Source organism: Hemicordylus capensis, chromosome 3 (genome assembly GCF_027244095.1).
Source record: "Hemicordylus capensis ecotype Gifberg chromosome 3, rHemCap1.1.pri, whole genome shotgun sequence".
NCBI classification, from domain to species: domain Eukaryota; kingdom Metazoa; phylum Chordata; class Lepidosauria; order Squamata; family Cordylidae; genus Hemicordylus; species Hemicordylus capensis.
The window spans coordinates 132,315,411-132,341,817 of record NC_069659.1 but is presented as its reverse complement, the minus strand read 5'-3'; the positions used below and the strand labels follow the sequence as shown (position 1 = coordinate 132,341,817).

The window sequence follows — 26,407 nt, the reverse complement described above, 5'->3', positions numbered from 1 at the left end:
TTTTGGCCTTCAGTCAGCGAGCCCTGCTACAGAGTATGCCTGAACCACTAAGTTAGAATCTTTCCACCATCTATGTGGTAGTGCTGAAAGAATAATCATTCCGATCTTTAAATAGTGAAGCTAGACCTTAGAAACACTTAGAATAATGGAAACCAATCTGATTAAATACACTTTGTTTCTAGTTTTATTCATCTCTTTTTACTAGCTGACTGAGGAGAAATACATTTTTCTTGTTTATTTTCAAGGAAAAGACAATTTCAGATTTGAAGTGCATACTTTCTGATATGGAACATTCATCAAAGTAAGACTCAGTTTCTATTTGTAAAGTAACTTTTAAATTAACCTATTCTGTAATAATTAATATTTATAAATCCATCTAATCTGCATTTATAGAATGTTAGTTACTTTAGATTCTTCTTTAGTATTTATAAATGTCCTAAATTTCATTGTCTAAATTATCAAAAATAAATTAAAAAGTCAATTTGAATGAACTGTGTTGAGTAAACTGACTCTTTGTACTATAAATGAATATTTTGTTCATTGTTAGTTTGATTATGGGACTGCTTTACCTAAAATCAGTAATTTAGGGAAATATCATGTCAAGCTTTTTCTTGCTTTGCATTAATAATTTTAAATGCTGCACAGGCATTCTACTGACGCACTCCGCCTGTGTGAGCAAGATATTACCAGACTACATCAACTATTGGATGATGCTAATAATGAGCTTACTCAAACAGGCAAGGAGAAAGAAACATTAGCTCTGGAGAATGAGAGGTTACAGGAACAACTTTACAGCATCAAGCAAGAAAATCAGGTATATATAATGGAACTGCTTATTGAAAAGAAAACATCTAATATATATTTCAAATACATTAACAGCATACTATATACTACAAAAGTGCTGTGGTCCTTTGCTGGATATATGAACATGGATAAAACCTATGATCCCTGTCCTAGCAATTTAGTAACTGACTTAGCCAGACTAAAGGAGAACTAAAAGTTACAGAAACTAGTGTAATGACGCCACAATTTTTTGTTTTTGTTTTAAATGAAAGTAAACTTGAAGGGCTGCAAATCTGAGTGGAAGAGCAGTGAAGGACATGCTTAAATGTTTTTCACTGGAAGTATTTCCACTCAGAATTCTTTCTTTCAGCTGCATTTCCTTCCACAAGGTTCCAAATGTTTATTTACAAGGGGACAGAAGCTGATCCTTTTCATTAAAACCAAAAACCTATCCCGGTTTTGTTACTCACTTAAAGATTGACTTAGTTGTTTTTTTCAGTTGCCTTTGTTTCTTGGGAGCTAAGAATGGGGATCCACAATTCCCTTGAACCAAAAGCAAGCAAAACCAGTCCCTGATCTTCAAATTGTGTTTCCTTCTGTCAAACTGTGGCTAGACTTCTGGGTACTGCACTGATGCTTTCAGTACTTTCACTGTCCAACCATAGCTGATTAGTGGTGTGGGGCAAATCCTGACTGAGCAAGAGGAACCTTTTAAAGTGGTGATTCTCTTTATTTAGCAGGGGCAGAACAACTGGCCCTATCCATCCCCAGCACAGCACCCCTCCAGTGGCTATTGCTGGTGTCTATCTAATGTTTCCTTTTTAACATTGTGAGCCCATTGGGGACAGGGAGCAATTTTTATTTTATTCATTCATTCATTTTATATATCTGTGTAAACCACTTTGGGAACTTTTGTTGAAAAGCAGTATATAAGTATTTGTCATATTCATTGTATATAAATATTCGTCATAATATTTCAGTCTGCCCAGATTGATTCGCCCAGTATTGGAGCTTGTCCAGGTTACATCTTGACTCTTACGTCTTGTAAGATGTTGGCTATCTCACCCAGCTTTATTCATCTGCATATTCGATAAGCATCCCCTCTGTTCCCTTCTCTGTTCTACAGCACAGGGCCCAGGACAGACCACTGTGGCACTATACTTACTGAAATATAGTTAGACACTAATAGAAAAGAATATGGAATGTATGGATAAAATGTTTCATATTTCCTTGACAGATTCTGCATCAAAAACTCATTAAGTGTCAGAATGAGCTTGATGACATGAAGCTGAAAACTGACGATCTACATACAGATATCACCAGGCTGAAGACCATATTGAAATCTAAAGTAAATGAATACTTTAAAAAGCTACAACTATAAAAACCTCAAATCCAAGGTTTCTGCAAAACTAGGCAAACTCCAGGTGCCTCCCATTTACCGGTAGATGCTCCAGAGCCCTGTGCTTCACGAAGCACTGTGATTTCCTGATGTTTCATTATGGCAGAACTACAGATGGGAAGTTAATCAAAGGGCTTCCATCCCAATCCTGTTTTTTCTTAATGTGTAGGTGGGGGTGCATTTCCAAGGAAGAAATGGTGGGTGGAAAGGAGGTTCTTGACTCATCTCTCATCTGCTGATTTTTCTGCTACAACTCCCCGCACTCCCCACCCCAGCCAAGTGTTTTTTTAACCAGCTAGCCTCTGGAAGAGAATGCCGCAGGGAGGCATTTGCAATGGAGAACTGGCAGGTGCAGGATAAGAATTAAGCACCTCTGCCTCCTGCCCACCAATTCTCCTTTACAAATTCCCAAGCCCTCTTTCCTCATTAGCTCAGCAAATTAGTTTGGGAATACATGTTTGATGAAATAACTACAATACTCCAACTTTTCATGGAACCAGTAGTTAAGTAACTGAAGAAGCTGCCCATTTTATGGCTCTAAAGATCTGAAAAATGTTTAATCATAGTGTAATTGGTCCTCTGAGAAGTTACAGCTCCACCACCACTGGGAAGTTGAAATATTTATATCATTATATCATATCTTAGCTTGATAGCCTATTCTCTCTGTGGGGGGTTACAGAGACCAGTTTTGGCTGAAGTTAGTCTATCTCTTCATGAAAGAATATCTTTCCATTTTATCTCTCTGATTTTTTGTTTGTTAAATGAAGAGGAGGACTACTGAAGGTTTAACTGATTTCTGTCACTTACTTTACTGTGACGTTTTGCATACCTGTATGGGACAAGATGGGAATTTTGATTACAAAATATTGGTGGATATGTGGCTTCATATATACAATATATATACCTTTTCTTTTTGGTAAAACCTGTGTTTTAATGCTTACATTTTCTTCTCCATTGAATTTTTATGTTTTAAATCGTTCTTTTGAGGCCAAGGTGAGAGATCTGTGTGAGGTTCAAGGTTCTTTTTTTCTCTGATGATTAGATTTAGTTTTTAGATGTACCCTTTATTTTTTACAGATTATCTTAATTCATTCAAGTATATTTAAATATTATTACTCTTTACAAGTCTTTCCCCCCCATTTTCCTGCTTTCTTTGCTGTGGATGAGTAATTGCTCTTATTAATGTATGATTATGTCAATCTCAGAGATGTAACTGGTACTATTTCTATTACTAATAAAAGCAAAAAATCTTGGGCAGGGGGGGGAGAAATATTTATATTGTTTTGTACATAGATTGCAGAAGTTTTGTGTTCAAATTGACTAGTGTAGTGATGCCACAACTTCAAGATCTCCTGAAACAGGTCAAGTTTTAGATTAAGATTAAGATCTCCTGAAACAGGTCAAGTGACCAAGCTACCTCCTAGCCCCCATTATTCATGGACTTGCTTTTCCCAACCTTTAGATTGTGAGGCCTCATGTTTGAAATACTTTTGAAGTTTATAAGAGTCAGGATACAGAGCTTGTAATCATTTGCCTACAAAAATAGAACATTTCCCATAAATCCCATTATCTGTCTTCCAAAAATGTTTGAGAAAATTTGAAGTAATGACTTGTATCATTTACTTAGAAATAAATCTAAAAGTTAAAAGGTACAGGTGTGAAACATCGTACTTTTATTTTTTTAAAAATTAAGTACCTTACTTTTTATTTAAAAGGCACCTGGATCCTGCTTGCCCTTGTTATCTTTGTAACTATAAAAGCTTTATATATGTTGCCCATTTTTGTAGCTGTGGTCCAATGTTCAACATACACATACAAGTATGAGCTGGATTTGATCAATTCAATCCAACATTGGGAATGCTGGACACCCTTGAACTCCTACATGCAATTCAGTATTAATGAGCTGAAATATAGTTAACTAAGGGCCAGTTCAAATTTTTGCCACCAAGAAATACTGTATATGAAGTGAGGCAGTGCTGCATGCACTCTCCTCAATATGTGTGTTAACATAAAATGTGATATGTACAACCAAATCCCATGATCTTCCTCTCAAAAAATGGTGTGGAAGGATCACAGAAATCAGATGCATGAATGCAAAGCATGCATTCCCTGCATCACATGTTACATTATACAGGTGAAAGGGGTATACATGTTGATCTGGATCGTGATCCATTGGCCATTTATAAGTATGGGTCCTGCAACTGTGCAGGACCTCACGGGTGCAATGCTATAGCTCCTCGTGGCACCCACATTCTGCCTCACGTGCTCAGTGTGTCCATTATATAAGGCGACTCAGGCACCATTTTGCCAGTTCCTTTCTGACCGCTGTAGTGTCTTTACTGCTCCTCGACTCAAACTGGTTCCTCTTTGTGAGTTCTCCTAAAAGAAAGAAAGTGTTTTACTGTTTTCTTTGGCTTGATTCAGACTGTTTTTATCAACAACTCCTACTCTAAATCAGGGCTGCTCAACTCTTGCCCTCCTGCAGATAAGAACAGAGGAAGCTGCCATATACTGAGTCAGACCATTGGTCTACCTAGCTCAGTATTGTCTTCACAGATTGGCAGCAGCTTCTCCAAGGTTGCAGGCAGGAATCTCTCTCAGCCCCATCTTGGAGAAGCTAGGGAGGGAACTTGGAACCTTCTGCTCTTCCCAGAGCGGCTCCATCCCCTGAGGGGAATATCTTACAGTGCTTACACTTCTAGACTTCCATTCATATGCAACCAGGGTGGACCATGCTTAGCTAAGGGGACAAGGCATGCTTGCTACCACAAGACCAACTCTCCTACAACTCCCATAATCCCTGGTTATTGGCTACTGTGGGGTTATGGGAGCTGTAGTCCAAAAACAGCTGGGGGGGCGGACCTAAGTTGAGCAGGCCTGCTCTAAATGGATCGAAAGACTTTTAAACTGTACAGAATGTGGTGTGGTTACCCTCCACAGAACACCATGAATCCTGTCTGCTTTGTCTGGGTGAGCAACACAGCACTGCAACTTGCAGAATCTGCCTGTCGTTCTCTCACCAGACTAGAAAAAAATTGGGCATCCAGGCTGAGGTATGTCACTTTATGATGAAGTTCGAAGACCTCCAACACAGAGACCTGATTTTCCATTGACATCGAAGTCGCAGTCTATACCAAGGGAAGCAGAATTCAAGCAGTCTAAACCCTCAACGTCCAGTGCCCCGTCAACTGCAGTTCCAGTGTTTAAGCCTCCTCCACCTCCATGGGAGTTTTCTTCTCAACAACACCATAAGTGTAAGAAGAAAAGATATTTCCGATGAGGAATCCTCGGCCCCGACTTCGAAAGCATAAGGACCAAGACCTGGCTTCCACACCGGCATCTGACAAGACACTATCTCCTACAGGACTTCAGCATGTGACTTTGCGTATGAAACACTCCAAGCCTACGGCATCGACATAAAAAAAGACTGAGAACCAGCATTCACAAGGACGGTGCTCGACATCCAAGCTGTAATTGACACAGAGCACTTCATCTTTGCCAAGTCGATGCCTACCATCAATCTTGCTGCTGATACAATCACCATTGCCATTGACATGGGCACCTCGACACTGAGAGGCTACAACTCAACTAAATACTCCAGTTCTCTTTGCCTCAAAGCAAGTGACACCATGACATCGTGAACCAACTCCACCTCTACCAGCATTTGATGTCTAGGATGACATTCAAGGATTGAATGGAAGACTGGATCCTTCAACAGTGAGAATGCTTTTCTTGATTCTAGACTCCAATGAAAGCACTCCATCAGCTTCTACTTTTAAAGGATTCCTGTCTCAAGGCCTGGATGAAGACCTAGACGACAGCCAGGATGTTGAAGAGGTGCTACTCTCCATGCCTAAGACACCATTGTCTCAGGCCATAAGTCCATCTCGCTGGTGCCACACATACTATCTTCAATTGCCAGCTCCATTAAACTGGCAAGCCATGCCCCAGCATGGCATCATATAACATCAGACCATTGGTCCTTTGAATAGTTTTTGTGGTAGTTTTTGTGTGAAACTGCTATTAGAAACTACTAATAGTTTCTGTGAGATAGAGTTCAAGACCCTGCCAGTTTTTACGGGCACCTACATGTGACACCTGTGTTGATGGAAGAGGTGAAGGACTTGTTGGGGAGTGGAGCAATTACTCCTGTGCGGTGGACCTGTCAGTGGGACACCTTCTGTTCCCTTTACTTTCAGATCTACAAATGGGTGGAGGCATTCGTTTCATCATGGACTTGCAGCAACTCAACAAATTTGTCTGTGTGAAAAAGTTCCATATAATAACATTGCAGAACATACCTCCACTATTATTCCAAGTACAGTGGCTTGCAATGTTGCATCTCAAGGATGCTTACTTTCATATGCATCAGAGAAGACCACCGGAAGTACCCAAGGTTTACTGCGGGCAACACAGTCTACCAATACAATGTATTGCTGTTCGGACTGTCAGCTGTGCCATGGGTCTTCACAAAATGCATGGCTGTCATAGTGGCACATCTATAAATAAGGGGGATTGCAATATTTCCATACTTGGACAATTGGCTCCTTGCAGCTCAAAAGGCAGAAGAAGTACATTCTCAAATGTTCTTCTCCAGGATCTAGGGATCCAAGTAAATTGGGAAAAATCTCACCTGGAGCCTGTAACAACATTGGAGTGGTATTGAACACTGAAACAAAAAGAGCATATTTACCCATAGAGTATTTCCACCTCATCAAAGAGCTAATCCAGGAATTCCAGGTCCATCTGGTCCAGAAGGTACGCCTCATCCAACATTTTCTGGGCTTAATGACCTCCTGCAATGCAACAGTACGTTATGCTTGCCTGAAAATGAGAAAACTGCAGTTCTGGTTCGTGTCTGTCTTCTGGCCCAACATAGAGAGTCAACAACTGAGACTCACCATTCCCATTCCTGTGTTACACTCTCTGAGCTGGTGGACAAAACCAACCAATCTTCAGGAGGATGCCACTTTTCAGACTCCAGTACTGTCTATCTGGGTCACTACAGATGCAACCCTAACCAGATGGGGGCTCACTGCAGAGGATATCAAGTACAGGAACTATGGTCCCTTTGGCAATATCAGTTTCTTAGAGCTACTAGCTGTGTGTTTGGGAATGAAGGCTTTCCTATCCCTCCTGAAAGACCATGTATTTGACCTACAGCTGGACAGCACTACTGCCATGGTGTATATCAACTGGCAGGGAAGGACTGTCTGCAGATCACTATGTGCCCTGAGTCTTCAACTTTAGCACTGGTGCATTCGCAGCCAGATTCACCCAGTAGCTGTACCCATAAGGGCATAGACAATGTAACTGTAGACAACCTAAGCAGGTCTTTCAGACATCAACAACAACACGAGTGGGAAATCCACTTGAGATACCTGAGTCCTGTATTCAGTGCCTGGGGCAATCCTGTCATAGATCTTTTTGCTACCTCTCAGAATGTAAAGTGCAAAAAATTCTGCTCCAGAGCAGGCCACAACCCAAAATCATTGGGGAATGCATTCCAGTGGGACTGGAGTTCAGGCCTTCTATACATGTTTCCTCCACAGCTGCTAACAGGAAGAGTGATAGCAAAGTTGCTTCTCTGTCAAGTAACTTGCATATTAATAACTCTGTGGTGGCCTTGCCAGTTTTGGTTTTCGTTAGTACTCAGACCAGGGGCGTAACTACCATTAGGCAAGGGGAGTCGGCTGCCTGGGGGCCCCCACACCTCGAGGGGCCCCCCAAAGGCAAGTCACATGTGAAGTGAGTGTGTGTGTATCAGCGAGGGGCCCATTTTAAAATTTTGTCTCTGGACCCACTCCAGCCTCGTTACGCCCCTGACTCAGACTGTTGAACCACAGGTACCAGAGACTACCTTACCACCCAGATCTCAATACACTGAGTCTCACAGCTTGGCGAATAGGCTTTTCGATAATCTTACTAAATCAGCATAAGCCTTCTATGAGACTTAACTACACTTGTAAATGGAAATGGTTTAGTGCATATGGAAGATTGGCTGGATTTAAGCCTGAACAGGCCTCCATCAGAGAAATACTTCTGTACCTTACTTCCTTGAAATCAGAAGGTTTAGCAAATGTATCCATCAAAGTACACATGGCAGCAATATCAGCCCTACATCCTGGATGGGACAGCATGTCAGTGTTTTCGCACCCTGATAGTAAGAGGTTCCTCAAGGGTTTATCCAATTTATACCTGCCAGTTTGAGAACCTTTGGCTCAGTGGAGCTTGTTCTTGGTCCTCTAACTGAGGGTCCCTTTGAACCAACCTCACTTAAACTGGTTACTCTTAAAACTGCATCCTTTATAGCCATCACGACTGCCTGCAGGGGGAGCGAACTGACAGCTTTACATGTAGACTTTTCCATTTATGAGGTTCTACCCTGACAAAATACTGATGCGCATGGATCATAGATTTCAGTCGAATATTGTATCAGATTTTCATTTAAATCAAGATACTGTACTTCCAACATTCTTCAGAGATCCAACTACTCCTCTGGAGAAATCAGTGCATGCACTAGATGTGCGTAAGTCCCTTTTATATTATCTAAACCATATTAAGACCTTCCATTTGACTAAGCAGCTATTCATCTGATCTAAGGGGGAAATTAAGGGACAATGCGTTTTGAGACAGCGTCTCTCACATTGGTTAATGGAAGTAATTCTGATGCCTTATAAATAGCAGAACATAGATCCACTAAAGACAATCAGAGCACACTCTACTTGTGCTTATGCTGTCTGCAGCTCATTTATCTGGCATAAGATTCTGAGATATCTGTCAAGCTTGGTCATTGGCGCGCTCCTTTCATTAAGCACTATGCTATTGATCTTCACTCTGCAGCGGACGCAAGCTTTGGGAGGGGTTGTGTTGAAAAGGATATTACAATAACTATTGTACCCTCCACCAGGAAGAACTTGCTAAATACCCATACTTATGGATGGCCAACAGATCACGTTCCAGATAACAGGTTGCGTACCTGTAACTGATGACCTGGAAGTGATCCATTGACATCCATAAGACCTTCCCATTCATCTCTGCTGCAGTAGTTAGAAGGTTTATTTAAAAGAGTACTAAGGAGAACCTCATTTAACAGGAAAAGGTGTGGATGATCATCTACTTCAGCAGTCGTTCAGGAACTGGCAAAATGGTGCCTGAGCCGCCTTATATAACGAACACGCCAAGCACATTAGGTGATGGAATGCAGGTGCCACGAGCTATAGCATTCCACCTGCAAGGTCCTGCGCAAGTGCAGAACCCATACTTATGGATGTCAAAGGGTCACTTCCATATCATCAATTACAGATGAGCAACCTGTTTTTCTGCTACCCCACTGCATGTATGGTCTTTTCAGTGGTAAATGTGTAAACTGGACCCAAATTTAAAAATAAAACAAAACTGACTTTGAATTTCAGGAGAAAGATAATCAAGACCTTTTGGAGGACTATCATATGGCCAATGAACAGGCAGAAAAATGGGAAACAAAGTACCATGAAATGGAAGCAGATTGTAACTCTGTCCGATTAGAGCTTCTCAGTATAGAGGCTGAGAGCCATAGGCTGAAGGAACGCACGGAATCCCTTGAAATGGAGATTGGGCAAGTACGTTTGAAAAGCCTCATCAATTCATTTTGTTAACTTATAGTTGGTTTTTCATTTAATAGGTAGTAGAACAGCTGTATATTTGATACATTGTACACTGCCCTAGGGTTGCTGAAGAGAGCATTATGTATATGCCAAAATGAAATAAATACATTTACTGGGGAGAACTGGGTCAGGACATGATGATAGAGGAGGAGTTTTAATACTTTCACTACACTATTTTCCTAATTTAACTCCCTTGAAACTGTAATTTGCCCTGTAGGGCAAGAGCCAGTGTGGTGTAGTGGTTAGAGTGCTGGACTAGGACCGGGGAGACCCGAGTTCAAATCCCCATTCAGCCATGAGACTTGCAGGGTGACTCTGGGCCAGTCACTTCTCTCTCAGCCTAACCTACTTCAGTATATAGTACACTGCTCTGCGCTCATTGGAGGAAGAGTAGGATATAAAAAATTATTATTGGTGGTGGTGCATTATTCTTAAATAGGATTCCCCGCCCCCGCCCCCATTTAAGATTAGAACTATGGTGAGATGCCAATAGGAGCTTCTTTTTCGAGGAAAATAGCAGCGTGGGTGGTGGTATTTGTTGGCACCACAGTATGAAAGGAAAGAGTTAAATATGTCCCCTTGAAGCTATTCAAGTAAAAAAAAAATAGTTATGTGATACTCTGCCTGGAGTATTTAACATACATAGTGCTCTTTGACCATGACTTTAGTTGTACTCTTAGACTTTCAATTGACTTTCACTGCTACAAGGGCTAAGGAACACAGTCAAGAACAAAATTGTGTCAGTCTCCATAATGACTGAAGGAACCTAGTACAGAGTGTAGTCAGAAGGGTGTAAATTTCACTTCAAACATTCTGCTTCAAAATCTTTAGTGGTTCAGAAGCAACAGGGTGAGAGTGGTCTTTGTTCACAGCTCTTTTTTCAGTGTAGAGCTGCCATATGGCAATATTATTGCAGCACTGACCTATCGAGCTGTGGCAGGCACCTGGGCTGAGTCATATTGCTCTTTGACCTCCAGTACCTGTAGCTTGAAGCAGTGGTTTGTTGGGCCAAGTTTGTGCATCTCCTTTTTCCAGCTGACAACATGATTAGCACTGTGAGGAGACTAGGAAAAAAAAGAGTTCCCTTCAATACACCAACTGTGATCACTAGCAACTTTCCTTTCCTTAGCCTCTCACACATTTTAGTCCATTTGCTCTTTTAAAAATTAGATTTACCATAGCATTTTAAAAAGTCCTCTGTTAGTAAAAGTAACTCCAGTACATTCAGATAAGTGAAATTACCATAAAGTAAAACTGTAATTATTGTTCTTATAAATATTAGGCACTTTTCATTTACTTAATTTGTACTACAAATGTTAATTGTCTTTATCACTACATGTTTTGGCAGCACTTAGCAACAGAAAAAGCCTACAAGTCACAGATTTCTACTTTAGGTAAATCTCTTGTGAAAATGGAGGAAGAGCTCCACAAATTCCAGTTGGAGAAAGTCTCTGTACTTTCAGATTTGACATCTACTCGGGAACTGTGCATTAAATTGGACAATAGCAAAGAATTATTAACTCGACAACTAAACAACACAACTCAGGAAATAGAACGGGTAAGTATGATATAATCTAGATATTGTTTAGAGCAAGCATTATAAAATAGCAACATGGATTTGAATGCATATAATATATACACTGAAATGCAGTGGAGAATAGACCAAGTTAACAATAAGCATGATCCAGGGGCGGAGCCACCATTGAGAGAATGTGTTCAAAAAACTGGGGCCACACCTCGCGCCCCAGACATACACTCTACGTCTGACGTCAGATGCAGTGGGCGTGATTTAGCTCCCAAACGGGGCTGCGTGGCCCTGTTTTTGAGCTAAATTGGCCAGTGCTGCATTTGCAGCACAGCAGGAATGACTCTCCCTGCCTTTTAAAAATAGGGAGAGCCGCTTCTGGCTGTGCTGCAAACGCAGCATTGGCGGATTTAGTTCTCAAACAGGGCTGCTTGGCCCCGTTTGGGAGTTAGATTGGCCAGTGCTGCATTCACAGTGCGGCTGGAGCGGCTCTTCCTGCCTTTTAACTCCCAAATGGGGCCACGCAGCCCCATTTGGGAGCTAAACCATGTCCCCGCGTCTGATATCAGATGTGGGGGCGTGGCTAAATGCTCCCTGCGTCTATCAAATGCAGAGGGTGGGGCTAGGGGGGCCACAGCAGTGGCAGAACCCAGGCCACCGTTGGCCTCCCTCTGTGCCTGGCATGCTCCTGCCAGAATTGAGCACTTTTAAGCTCCGTGATTTCAATAAGGAGAGTTAAGAATGTGATGAGATTGAAAAAAGTTCAGGTTTGTTCAGATGTTGTCTTGATTCAACCAATGTGAGTTAAAGATAGTAGGATAGTACTCCACATGCTATATTTGGTAGATCAGTTGTTAAACTTGAATAGAAAGCATTATCTATTCAAGCATTATTTAGCGGATCATCAAAGCATGAATACTAAACAATTGCTGTATAGTAGCTCCAAGAGTAATTTGAAATTTACGTTTACCTTGTCAGAATCAATTTTTGTTATGCATCAGGTTGAGTGCCCCACATACAAAAAAATCCCCACAGGACTGTTTGAATAAGCAAGGCTTTCAGAGCCTTATGGGGTAGATCCCTCCCAGTTCTTCTGCACATACAGGATAGAATACTATCTCTACTGGATAGGAGAAACGTTGCAAAGAGCTATAGGCACTAATTATTAATAATATTTTATTTATTTATTTAAGCACATTTAGCACACCCAAACTGACATCTCTGGGTGGTAAAAAATGAAACTCATATATAAAATAATATAATAAATTAAAATGAACAAATATATAAAGATATACCAGATGAAGACCTCTAAGGCACAGGGTATTTCCAGATGGATTGGGTATTTTTTTAAATGGGAGCATCAGTAAACTACTGCAAGAACTTCTCACCAGAACCATTCCTGGGCATTTCCACCTAAGCAGTTCTTGTGGTAGTTCTTCCTGCTTTTTTCTATCCACTTAGGAGTAGACTTGCAGGTTGTTTTCTTCCCTTTGCAGGCTGCAGTCCCTCCCTGAGCCACTACCCCTTAGGTGCATATGCATAGAAAGTGAGGACAATGTTGTTAAAAAGTCTGACGAATGTAGTGTAAACTGAGTTAAGTGCATTAAAGTGCACTAAGTGCACTCAGTCTTCAAGTGTCCTCCCAGCTATGTCCATGGTCTGTTTTTCTCATTTTCTCCTTTGCCTGCCATTTCTCAGTACCTCTGTGAACTTGGGGGGGGGGGAATTAAGAGGTGTACTTCCTGTAGGGGAATGTTACCCTCTTCTGACAGGCATGGTGTTTAATCTGCTTATTGGAAAAGCACAACGTTCGAGCTTGTAAAATTTGTCTGGCTTCCTCCAAGCAAATGAAAAAAATTAGGGAACTTAGTTTGCAGGTGGCCCTATATGGAACTGCGCTCTGGCCACCAACTCCAATGCCTATGTTGCTGATTCCATCAACATTGTCACTGTTAACTGACTGCTGCTCCTTGGGCGCAAGAGTGGCTATGAACTCAACATCTACACCTGCTCCCCATGCCCTGTCTTGGGATGGGACTGCGCCGTGCAACTTTTAAGACTCCAGCTGCACCTTCGAAAGCCAATTCCCATAGCTGAGATAATAAGCGCAAGCACCACTCTTCAAGTCCTCCATCCTCATGTAAACACCATAGGACATTGACATCGACTGCTTCAACATTGGCCTTGACATTGAGGACATCTCCCCATATACCCTCACCTATCATCCCGCAGAAGGATTGCCACAGCTGACCCACCGCTTCACCAGCACTTTCAGTGTCAACTCCTCTACTGATACTGACCTCTATGCCGCCAATGACTCAAGCACCTTAATGCTCCTCAACATCGATGACTGCAGTCTTGACACAGATGGCATAAACTACCTTACAGACAGCAAAACCACCGCCGACCTTGATGACACCAACCACCTCTCCTATTTGCCTCGACCTCTCACCTGATGTCTCTCCAGTACACATCATACACTCAGGATCCAACCGGAGTAGACACTCCTCCAGAGCTGCAGCTCCAGTTGTTCAAGACCATCCTTCCAGGTCTTTGGAATTCCTAATGGGATCCTCCACCACTACCCCTTCAGGGTCTATCTTTAAAGGTTTCCTCTCTTGGGCCTGGATACTGATGAGGATGCAAACCCTCCATCAGTTCCCAAGACTCTGTCTGGCTCCCCAAGATAAGTCACTCCGAGACACTCTCCGTATCTTCCATGGCTTGAGCAATATTATTCTGCACCCACTAACTGCCCATTAGACTATTGGAGCTAACCTGGTGCCTTAGAACTGGGGTATATTCAGGGCTTCTGCTGTTTCAGGGACCCACACTATCCCTTTCTCTGACTTTCACTTATGACTATGATGAATATCACCTTTGGAAAGCAAAAAAGCTTAAGAGAGACTAGAGGCTGTTCATTCCAAGGGCTCAGGCTTCATATCTGCTGTACCTTCCTTTCCTTTTAAGAGACCTTAAGCTCCTGGCACTCCTTAGGTCGTAGTGGAGCATCAGTCCCACTCCCTTCCGCCTGATCAGAAAGTGTCTCAATCAGTGCCCGCTAAATCTCCTGACATACACAATTTGAGCTCTGACGGAGAATATGAATCCTCCTCCTTCTCCCAAGGGGAATCTGTCACAACAGACCAACCATCTGGCACCTCCCCAGATGAAAATGTTGCCTGTACCTCCCTCTAGTTCCCCAACTCATGAAACCAAGTCCTAACAGCCATAGAAGCTGCTCCACTAGAAGACATGCAGAACAGAGATATAGGCCTCCGTTCTATCCTGGACTTGAGATTCCTAAACAAATTTGTGAATTCAGGATGCTCTCTCTACAGAACATCCTTCCTCTTCTAACGCAAGACAAATGGTTCATAACCCTAGACTTGAAGGATACTTATTTCCACGTCAGAGTAGGACTTGCACACAGAAAGTACCTTCGTTTTACTCTGAGCACTCAAGCTTTCCAATTCAAAGTACTCTCTTTCAGTCCCTCCACAGCCCCCTGGGTTTTCACCAAGTGCATGAGCTCCATCATAGCTCACTTGCAAACCCAGGGGATGTTGGTCTTCCTTTATCTAGATGACTGGCTTTTCATGTCAGAGAACAAGGACTCTACTCTCACATCTCCACTACATTCTGGATCTTCTAGCTTGACTAGGGATCCAAATAAACTGGTCAAAATCCAATCTGACGCCCTGGTGCAAAATACATTTCATCGGTGCCCTTCTAAATTCAGAAACAGGAAAAGTATACCTTTCAGAGTACAGGAAGCTCTTCATCACAAACCTGATCTCTTTCTGCCCTCTCAATCCTCACCAGAGGGCCCATACAATACAGAGGCTCTGGGGCCATATGGCTTCCTGCACCACTACTGTTCCGTATTCCCAACTTCACATGAGAGCACGCCAGCTCTGGTTTCTGTTGGTGTTCAAAGCGAACTTTGACAGCCAGAACATGTGGCTCTCCCTTCTACCTCCAGTTCTAAAATCTCTCAGTTGGTGGATAAAGCTGGCCTCCCTCTCCTCTGGCATGCCCTTCAGTCTCCAGGTGCCTTCTCTCACAATCACTTTGGACACCTCTCTGAAGGGCTGGCAGGCCCACTGTTGGGGGTTCTGCACCCAGGGCCTCTAGACCCCTCCCTCAGCAACACCATCTCCACATAAACCTCCTGAAACTCCTGGCAGCCTTTTATGCCTAAAATTGTTCCTCCACTGAAAAGCAAAGTGGTTCAACTACCCCTACACAATTCAATGGCAATAGCCTATGTAAAGGAGGAACTGCTCCCTGCCAGCGTTCTCTCTCTATTTTTTTTCATCTGTGTGCAGAATGAATTTTATTCTGGGCAGCAGTATCAAGCAGTGTGCGTGCACATGCATTCAGAGTGGGGCTGTCCAGATTCAACCTGAGCGGGATCTAAAACTGAGCAGACATTTAAAAACTTGTGAGTGCATGCACATGTGCACGCCTTAGAGGGAACACTGCTCCCTGCTCCCTTTGTCATCTAACCTCTCATCTATAGGACTAGTATGTAAACCACTACTTCCACCTGTTGGCATTACATGTCAATTACACAGACATTCTCTGGCAGACACCCTCAACAGGGACTTCAACTGATCCCTGCCACATGAGTGGTAATTAAATACTCCTGTCCTTCTCCAATATTCTATCTTTGGAATACTCCTGTAATAGACCTGTTTGCCACCAAGCACAACAGAAAATGTGACCCATATTGCTCAAGGGCTGCTGTGGGAGGAAACTCTATGGGAGATGTATTTCAGCTAACTTGGGTGGGACACCTCTTTTACCTCTTTCCTCCCTTCTCCCTTCTTCTCAGGATGCTCACCAAAATCCTACAGGAAGGGACTCAATGTGTCCTTGTCCCATGGTGGCCCCATCAACCTTGGTTTCCTGTTCTCCTTTACCTATCCACAACATTGGTGTCTTCCGCTGCGCCAAGATCTGCTCTCTTAGAACTCGGGCCAAGTAGTTCATTCCAACCTGCAAACTCTGTCTGACAGCTTAGAGGCTCAACATCTAGACTCTCTTCTTTTAAGTTTATTTATTTATTTATTTTATTACATTCATATCCCGCTCTACCTCCAAGGAACCCAGAGGGGTGTACTACATACTTGAGTTTCTCCTCACGACAACCCTGTGAAGTAGGTTAGACTGAGAGAGAAGTGACTGGCCCAGAGTCACCCAGCTAGTTTCATGGCTGAATGGGAATTTAAACTCGGGTCTCCCCGGTCCTAGTCCAGCACTCTAACCACTACACCACGCAGAATTTCTACAGAAGAAAATCATCTACTCATAAAAACTACAAATGCAAGTTTAGTTACTCTCTCTATGCTGCCGCTAAGGGGTTCAACCCCTTCGCTGCCTCTTGTCTGTCAGATCCTCCTCTACCTGACCTCACTAAAGCATTCTGGCCTCTCCAACATCTCTCTTAAGGTGCATCTGACAGCCCTATTCGCTAGAGTCCCAGGATGGGATGCAAGGACAGTGTTCTCTCACCCAGACTCCAAACAGTTCCTAAAGGGAATCAATAACCTTTTTCCTCTTGTCCGAGCCCCCATCGAACCCTGGAGGCGCTCTCTAGTCTTTTCCTCACTCACTGAAGCTCCTTTTGAACCACTTCTCAAATACCTATCCCTCAAGGTTGCTTTTCTTATTGCCATCACAATAGCCGGGAGAGTCAGCAAGTTCACTGATTCTCCTTACCCAAAATATTTTCATGACAAAGTAGTCCTTAAACTGGATCATTTTTTCAAACCCAAAATAATTTCTGATTTTCACTTAAATCAATACATCATTCTACCTACCTTCTTCTTGAATTCTTTGACCACCCTTGAGAAATCCATGAACTCCCTCGAGTCAGGAGGGCTTTGCTCTATTATGTAGACAAGACGAATCTATTCTGGAAATCCAATAGGCTTTTCATTTCCTAGAAAGGCAAACATAAAGGTCTACCTATCCTCTAGATAACCTTGGTTGCATTGGCTCGTCAAACTCATTTTCTCTGTAATAACCAGCAAGGAGTTAAACCCTCCTCTTGAATCAGGGCATGTACTATGAGAGCCATAGCTACCTCAGCAGCACGCATGTCCGGCATTAGTATGATGGACATTTTTTCCACAGGCAACAAGGAGGGTTGTTCATTCCAGCTGCCATCAACTTATTCAAGGCAAAGTCGATGGCTCACACGTTATATAGGGTACAGCTGGGACCCTATGCTAACTATTTCCTCCTGAAGTGGGTCCAAGCCAGTGTCATGGCTCAGACTTCTGACTCAGAAGAGTCAGAGCAGGAACTGGAGGATTCGCCTGCTAGTGAGGGCTCAGAGGCACAGCAACAGGATTTGGCAGGCAGACCAGACTCTGGAGCTGAGGATTCGGAACAGCTGCCAGACATGATTTCTGATGAGGCGGCTGGGATTTCACCTGTCTTGAGAAGATGTCTCAAGAGGAAAGCTCAGTGGGAGTCACGCAGGTGCAGGAGATCACAAGAGAGGAAGCAGAAGTGCTGACTCAGGGAAGCCTGATTGGCTGCTGGTTCTCTTGAGCATATATTTAGCAGTCTGTCAATTGCTCAGATGCTGTTAGCAACTTTCGCTGACCGCAGACCATGTGCTATTTTGAATTCCAAACTTTCCCGAGTTCCAGTTTGCCCTTGTTTGTGCTTTCCTGCTTTGTTCCATTAATTCCTTGTTCTGGTGTCCTTTGTTCTTTTTTCATTCCTTGCTCTGTGTTTTCTTTTCAGTTATTACTCAGTTATTGTTAGAGGGGGGTACCTAGTTCAGTTCAGGGGACTTAATTCATTTACTATTTTCTTTTATTTTCCTTCGTGTAACTTCACTGCTACTTTGTGTTAACTCACAGGGGGAGTACTGAAGGGGGTTGTAAATCCTGTTGGGTTGGCCAAGCTAACAGATTTACGACAGCCAGGTTCTTCTTACGAACATTATATCTGACTCCGAAATGCGTTTCTGATGCAACTTTGAGATTGGAATCGGGCATTATCTTGATAGAAGCCAGAGCCTAGTATTTCATGCTAATAAACTGGGCAAGAATCAACATATTGCTCTCTGGTCTCCTTCCTTTGTTGCTATTGGATAGGCACTGCTCGGGCTGGTGGGAGACCTGTGTCAGGAAACTCCATACCTATGGTCTTTCACCTGAGGCAGTCCTCTTTGTGGGTTTGGACGGGGCCAAAGAACTTATTAAACAAAGGATCTGGGATATTGAGTTTCAGAAAGACCTATTGAGGACATCTAGGTTATTCTTCCTGCTCAGTGATGAGATGAGAACTCGCCCAGCAGATTATATGTTTCTCCTCATTTTCCCCAAACATAGATGGGCCTTTTTGAGGGCCCATATGAATGCCCTCCCTTCAGAATTCTTGGTGGGTAGAATCCCAGTTGAACAAAGATATTGCCCCTGTAACTCTGATGAGATTGAATCAGTTGCACATGTGCTCCTGCGGTATGTCTTTTATGTAGACCTTAGGTGAAGGTTAATTGACCCTCTTCTACATAATCTTCCAGGTCTTTCGGATGAATTCTATACCAAATATCTGCTAATAGATGTGAATTCATCTATTACACACACAGTGGCAAAATTCTGTTGTTCTGCAGTATGAGGTAGTTGCACTCTGCTCGCTTATGGTTAGATCCAATGTACAGCTATGTTATTAATATGGCTATGTTTAGAATTTTATATTGTTTTAGATGTGTTATTGGTCAAAGACTATAATAAAGACTGACTGAGAGACATTTGAAAAGCTGCCATTTGGTCCTCTGACCAGCCCTTTGTCAAACATTATGCACTGGACATTTGTTCCACAGCTAAACTAACTTTGGTCGGGTGGTGCTTTAAAAGGTTCTGTGACTGCATCCTAGCTCCCACCTCTGCTTTGCTGAGGTTGCTAATCACCCAGTTCTGAGGGACCATGGATCCTCAAAGATAAACAGGTTGCTTACTTGTAGCAGGTTACAGGTGATCTTTAGGGGGATCCATAGTCACTCACAACACCTGCCTGGCCTACCCCCACTTCTAGGATGCTTATTTTTAAATTCTCCTAAATATCGCTTTTTACACATAAGCAACCTGCTTTTATTTCATCCGTTAGGCTAGATTGTTATACTGTCATTAGAAAACAGTATTGTAAACATTCTTGACAGAGTAGAAGTTGCATATTTGACAGGTGAACAGATGATGTGGACAGGAAGCAGAATTATAGAGTTTCATTTAGAATTTAAAATGTAATTAATCACTTTCTAATATACTTTACATTAGAAGAAACAAAGAAGTTTAATCTTTTGGTTTTCAGCTGCAGAATGAATGGGAATCTTCTCGCTCAGAAATAGAGCTCCTCAGAAAACAACTAACTAATGAAAGAAGCTCAATAAAAAACCTGGAAACCCTGTTGACATCCAATCGGGAAAAGGAATTTCAGTCTCAGATTATAAACCAAGAAAAGGATTCTGAAATTCAGCTTCTTAAAGAACAGCTTTCTCTAGCTGAAGATAAAATGTAAGTAAATAACCAAAAGTAAAAATACTGGATTAGTAGCCTGAAATTGCTATGTTAATTTTTGTGAGTACGCCAGACTTTATGCTATTAGTAAATTGAAAGAAGGCTCTTGCTACAGGGATGGTAGTCAGGTAATTGAGGAAGTGTTGAAAAGCAGACATCCTGAGGTTTTGAAAAAAGTGTTCTTGGGATGGGAGAAGACTGCAAGTTATAAAAATCCTCCTTGAAAATTAACAATCTTCAGCTAATCATGCTCAAAGCTGATTTCGTAACCCATGCCCTGAGAAAACTGATAATTGTGTATGTATTTAATTAATCTGGATAGTGGTTCCATCATCCATAAATAGTGGGGTTCTGCGCCTGCGCAGATCAGCTTTGGGTAGAATTTGTTAGCTCCTTGCGACGCCGGCAACCACCTGTTGCATGTGATTGTAGTAGCCTCTAGTGGCGGTTGGGCATCTCTGCAATCAGTTTCTTTCTGACCGCCATTGCGATCAGTACTCGGAGACAGTTTGCTCCTTGGAGAAAGGTTTTTTTTTTTTTTTTTTTTTGGTATATTTGGATCTTTGAACATTGGAAACGGACTCTGACTATTCTTTGGACATTCCTTCGGACGTCGCATGGTTTGAGATTTAATCGGCTCGAAACTTTGAATTCGGACTCGGCTTTGAATATGGACACTCCTTCAGATTTGTTTCAATCTCTGATTTCGCCCTCTGATGACGGAACGGACGACTACTCTTCTCTAAAATGAGCGATAAACCTGGTAAGGCAGATGGTTCAGGGAAGTCTGGCAAGGACAAAACAACCCTTAAGTGGTGTACCAGCTGCTGCGGAAAGATCCCCTCAACAGATGGCCATGCCCTCTGTTTGTTTTGTTTGGGAGAGAAGCACGACACGAAAGCCTGCTCAGTCTGCGTTACCTTTAACAAGCAGATTTGGAAAAATCATGTAGCACGCCTTAGGGTGTATTTGCTTGAGGAGTCTCTAGCACCTAAGATGGCTACTGAGGGGGCATTGCCGGGTCCTGCTTCAAAAGTGCAGTCTAAAGTGCAGTCTAAAGTGCAGTCTAAAGACTCCTCGAAATCGGCTGCAAAAGCTTCAGCGTCGATTGCTTTGACATCCGCATCGGCTTCGAAGGCTACGGCGTCGACTGCTTTGACATCGGGCACCTTAGCCCCATTTAAGCGGCCGGAGGATTGCCATTCAAGCTAGAAGAGAAAGCACAAGGATAAGCCTTCGACGCAGGAGTCACCACCTAAGAGACAACTGGAGCCGAATGCGGAGCACACTCCTTCGCCTTCAGGGCTTCAGGATTACGTGATCCCTCGGCACCGAGTGGCTTCCTTATCCCCGGCTCCGACACCACACCAGTCTCCACTGACTCCACGGCCTCAACAGACTCAACATCGGGACCACTCGGCGTTGAGGAGGGTTACAGAAGAGCCAGCGGTGCCTTCGACGCCGACCAGTTGGCATCAACACCACTCGCCATCGATGCCGACGTCTGAAAACTTCACAGCTCCAGAGTCGACTGTGGCAGTTATACTTGATACAGAACTTGACATCGTGCCCGACATCGACCCCAACATTGTGCCCGACATCGACCCCGACATCATGCCCGACGGCGAGGGAAACTCTGTCTGTTCCCAAGATGCCCTCTCTCTCAGCTAGGGAGACACCTGTCACGGGTCTCCTACCCAGAGGGGGTTGGGGAGATTCTGTAACGATCACCCGGGAGGAGTACTCCCTTTTCACAAGGTGGTTAGAGGAGCGGGAGTATACCCCCCCCGAACGAATCCAAAGAATGGAGACGGCCGTGCAGACTACCATGATTCCAGTGCAGCGAGCAGAAACAGCCATCCAAACCACTGTACCTATGCCTCCTCAGCATACAGTCTCACTTCAAACATACTTACCACACCGGTCAACTCTTCCACTGCCACCAAAATGTTCAGTTTCGCTGCAAATAAACATACCGCTAAAATCAACCCAGCCTATACCCTCCACCCGCTGCCAGGCAGCAACTCAGATAACCCGTACTCAAGAACCAGTTAAAGTGACTTCTACAGCTGTAGGCAACTCACCTGTTTCATCCAAGGATGATGATGATGATGATGATGATGATGATGATGATATAGAGGATGACTATACCTCAGACTCGACGGAGGCAGATTCAGAGGACCCAGAGGCACCTGATCTCCCAGATCCGGATGTTGCTGCGATTCCATCAATTTCGCCCAATGAGGAAATGAAAGGTTACCATCAGCAGGTGGCGGAAATGGCACAAGTCCTGGGTCTACACCTGAAAGAGAAAACCACTGACTTAGAGGACCCGGTATATAATATGATGCGGTCGGCCTCGGGCCTACAACCTGTTTACCTGCCTATGCTACCTCATATTTCAAGAGCAGCGAAGTCAGTGTGGGAGGTGTTGCAGACTTCTACACCTACTTCCAAATGTCTGGAGGCTTTATATCAGATACAGGAGGAAGAAAATACTTACCTGATGCACCACCCTGCTCCTAATTCATTAGTGGTGGATTGTGCAACAACTTCTAAGGGCTACAAAAGACATACAACACCAGCAGATAAAGAAGGCCGCAAGCTGGATGTACTTGGCAGGCGAACTTACTCTACCGCATGCTTGTCAATCAAAATAGCTAATTATGTAACATGCCAGATAAGGTATACGCGTTCCCTCTGGGAGGCATTGTATGATCAACGCATTGCGTTAGAACCAGGAGAGTTTGTTAAAAGATTTGAGACAGTGTTTGCGAAGTCAACTGCAGCCACCTGCCAGCAATTGGCAAACACAAAGCATTTGGCTGAATCTGAGTCTCGGACATTGATGTCATCTATTATTTTCAGAAGGCATGCCTGGTTGTGTGCAACGGGACTACAACAGGACATGAAGGATTGGATTGAGACTCTGCCCTTTGATGGTGCCTGTCTCTTTTCTGACAAAACAGATGACAACATGGAACAGTGGAAGAAATCCCGAATTACGGCTCGATCTTTCACTAATCCAAAGTATTCTAGCAGATACAGACCATACAATCAGTACAATCAATATCAGAACCACCAGAGCTCTTATCGGCGTTCTGACAAGAGGGATTTTAAATGACCTTACCAACGCTACAGTAGTAACAACAGGTGGCCCTTTTATCCTAGGAATAGGGCGAACCAGACTTCTCAAAATAAGAGAACACCGCAAGCGAAGCAGCAGCTTTGATCGGTTACAGAGCCCACCGACACCGAGCGAAATACCTCTTCTATGCAACAACAAGCACTTAAGTACCAGGAACACCATCTCCTTGAACACAGCCAGAGTTACCATCAAACTGGCAAGCCATGCTCAAGCATGGCACCATATAACATCGGACCAGTGGGTCTTACGCATAGTATCAACGGGATATGTGCTGGAGTTCAAGGAGTACCCGCCTTTCCTGGGTGTGAAATACACTCCCGAGACACCAGTACTGAAAGAGGAGGTACAGAAGCTCTTATTGAAGGGAGCGATATTGCCGGTACAGTGGGCTCTCAACCGAATGGGATTTTATTCCCGTTATTTCCAGATCCCCAAGTGCGATGGGGGCATAAGAGCGATAATGGATCTTCGGGGCCTAAATCAGTACATCGAAGTACAAAAATTCAGGATGACAATGTTGCAAGCCATCCGACCACTCCTCCACGGGGAGAATTGGATTGCAACACTCAACCTAAAAGATGCGTACTTCCATATAGGCATTCAGGAGAATCATTGCAAATATCTCCACTTCACCATGGGGGAGGAGATTTATCAGTACAATGTACTACTTTTTGGGCTGGTCACCGCCCCGAGAGTGTTCACAAAATGCGTAGCGGTGATAATAGCCTTTCTCAGGGTACAGGGTGTGTTCATATACCTTTAGTTAGATGACTGGCTTCTGACAGCCAAGACAAAGGAACAATTGCTGGAGCACATAGGCATGGTAACGAACCTGTTGGAGAATTTGGGAGTGCAGATCAGTTGGGAGAAATCGTTTCTCCAACCAGCAAAGTGCCTGCAGTACATTGGCGCGCAGTTGGCTTTGACAGCCCAGAAGGCATTCCTCCCGATGGATCGGTTTGCCCATCTACGTGCCCTAGTTTTCCGTTAAGAAAATCCCATACAGAAGGCGAAGACAGTACAGGTGATGTTGGGGCTGATGGCTTTCTGCACCACTACAGCCCTGTATGCGAGGTTATGGATGCGCAAGCTACAGCTCTGGTTTCTAAGGGCCTACAAGCCAAGCTCCGAGCCTCAGTCCAAACGGGTTTTTCTTCCAGGGAAGGTTTTGGACTCGCTGGATTGGTAGACAAAGGAATCAAATGTGCTCAATGGCATGTGGTTCCACGCACAGGAACTGGCATCAATGGTGACCTCCGATGCTTCCATGCATGGCTGGGGGGCCCACTTGTTGCACCGCAGAGTTCAGGGGCTGTGGACTCCAAAGGAAAGACTTCTACATATCAATTTCCTTGAGCTGGTGGCTGCGTTCAAAGCCCTAGTCACCTTTCAGAGGCAGCTTGTAGGGAAAACAGTCCAGTTACAGATGGACAATACGACAGCCATTGCTTATGTAAACAAGCAAGGCGGGACCGTGTCCAGATCTTTATGCAATCTCAGTCAACAGTTATGGAATTGGTGCATCCTGCAACGGGATTTACCCCATTGCCATTCATATCAAGGGCAGCATGAACTGTTTGACAGACTCACTAAGCAGAGATCTAGTGCTGGAGCAGCACAAGTGGGAATTGAATCTGGAAGTACTGGAACAATTGTTCCTGGCTTGGGGCAGACCAAAGGTGGACCTATTTGCGACTTTCGAGAACAGCAAGTGCAAACAATATTGCTCCTGGATGGGAGATGGCCCACGGAGCAAGGGCGATGCCTTTCAGTATCTCTGGAACCAGGAGCTGTTTTATGCCTATCCACCCACGCCCTTACTGCCCAGGATGGTAGACAAATTCCTGCACGACCAGACGAGGGCAATAGTGATTGCACCGTGGTGGCCAAGGCAACCATGGTACATGCAGCTACTCAGACTATCGAGAGGAAAATACAGGAGGCTCCCTCAGTGGACAAATCTAGTCACTCAAGATCAAGGCAGGGTGGTTCACCCAATCCTGCCCGTAATGAATCTCACCGCGTGGAGGATAGGCTTCTGAGGAAGATCCTCCTAAATACCCATAAGCAGTCCACGAGGAGAAACTACCAGGCAAAATGGTGTACACACATGCTGCCTCCAGAGGCTATGACCCGAGGGAGGCAAGTCTGAAAGCCGTCCTTCTCTTCCTGACCACTTTGAAGTAGAGTGGCCTGGTGAATGTCTCTATTAAGGTTCATATGGCGGCAATATCTGCGTACCACGATGGGTGGGACGGCAAGACGGTCTTCACCCATTCACATTGTAAAGACTTTTTGAGAGGCATCAATAACCTATATCCACCAGTGCTGCAGCTGGCTGAGAAGTGGAGTCTCTCCTTAGTTGAGCCATTAGCCATGGCATCTCTAAAGCACTTGACCCTAAAGACTCTCTTCTTAGTGGCAATAACCTCCACCAGACGAGTAAGTGAACTATGTGCACTTCGTATTGATGAACCCTATACAAAGATCTGGATAAAGAAAGGGTCGTCATGCGCTTAGATCCCGAGTTCCGACCTAAGATAGTTACTGAATTTCACATGAATGCCGAAATTGTGCTACCTACTTTATTCACGGAACCAACGTCTTCACTCGAGCATGCGATGCATTCGCTAGACGTCCGACGAGCTCTTCTCTTCTATTTGAAGGCCACGAGCAGTATTAGTAAAACACCTCGGTTGTTTATAGACTTACAGGGGAAGTTCAAGGGGTGTTTGCCAACTCACCAGAAACTTTCCTTCTGGTTGGTGGAATTGATTAAACTAGCATATGACCAGCAAGGGGTCAGTCCCCCAGCCGCAGTTAAGGAGCACTCAACTAGAGCTTACGCCACATCTGCAGCACATTTGGCGGGCATTTGTTTCACTGATATCTGCACGGCAGCAATGTGGTCATCACATCAGACGTTTGTAAGGCACTACTCCATAGATGTGCGGACTGCAAAGGCTGCTGACTTTGGACGGGCGGTCTTAAAGAGGGTGTTACAGTGACTTGCAGGATATACCCACCACCAATTGGGTAGCTCACAATTTACCCACTATTTATGGATGATGGAACCACTATCCAGATAAACAGGTTGCTTACCTGTAACAGATGATCTGGTAGTGGTTCCATCATTCATAACACCCTCCCTGCTCCCCACATCTGAGTTGACAAGCCACTGTAACGGAATACACGGGCCACTATACCTCCGCAGCATCATACTGCCATGTTGGCCATCAAGAAACTGATTGCAGAGACGCCCAACCGCCACTAGAGGCTACTACAGTCACATGCAACAGGCGGTTTCCGGCGTCGCGAGGAGCTAACGAATTCTACCTAAAGCTGATCTGCGCAGGCGCAGAACCC

At 43.9% G+C, this 26,407-nt stretch overlaps 1 protein-coding gene across 12 annotated transcripts in view; it reads left to right on the top strand.

Annotated features, from left to right (window-relative positions):
• Positions 1-26,407, top strand: part of TSGA10 (testis specific 10) — a 140,221-nt gene that overhangs the window by 88,293 nt on the left and 25,521 nt on the right. For all 12 annotated transcript variants that reach the window (XM_053305721.1, XM_053305729.1, XM_053305724.1 and 9 more), the window contains 6 exons: positions 246-301; positions 646-814; positions 2,021-2,131; positions 9,598-9,783; positions 11,177-11,386; positions 19,688-19,890. In XM_053305721.1, the coding sequence (XP_053161696.1) occupies positions 246-301; positions 646-814; positions 2,021-2,131; positions 9,598-9,783; positions 11,177-11,386; positions 19,688-19,890 (935 nt within the window). The remainder of the gene's footprint in view (positions 1-245; positions 302-645; positions 815-2,020; positions 2,132-9,597; positions 9,784-11,176; positions 11,387-19,687; positions 19,891-26,407) is intronic.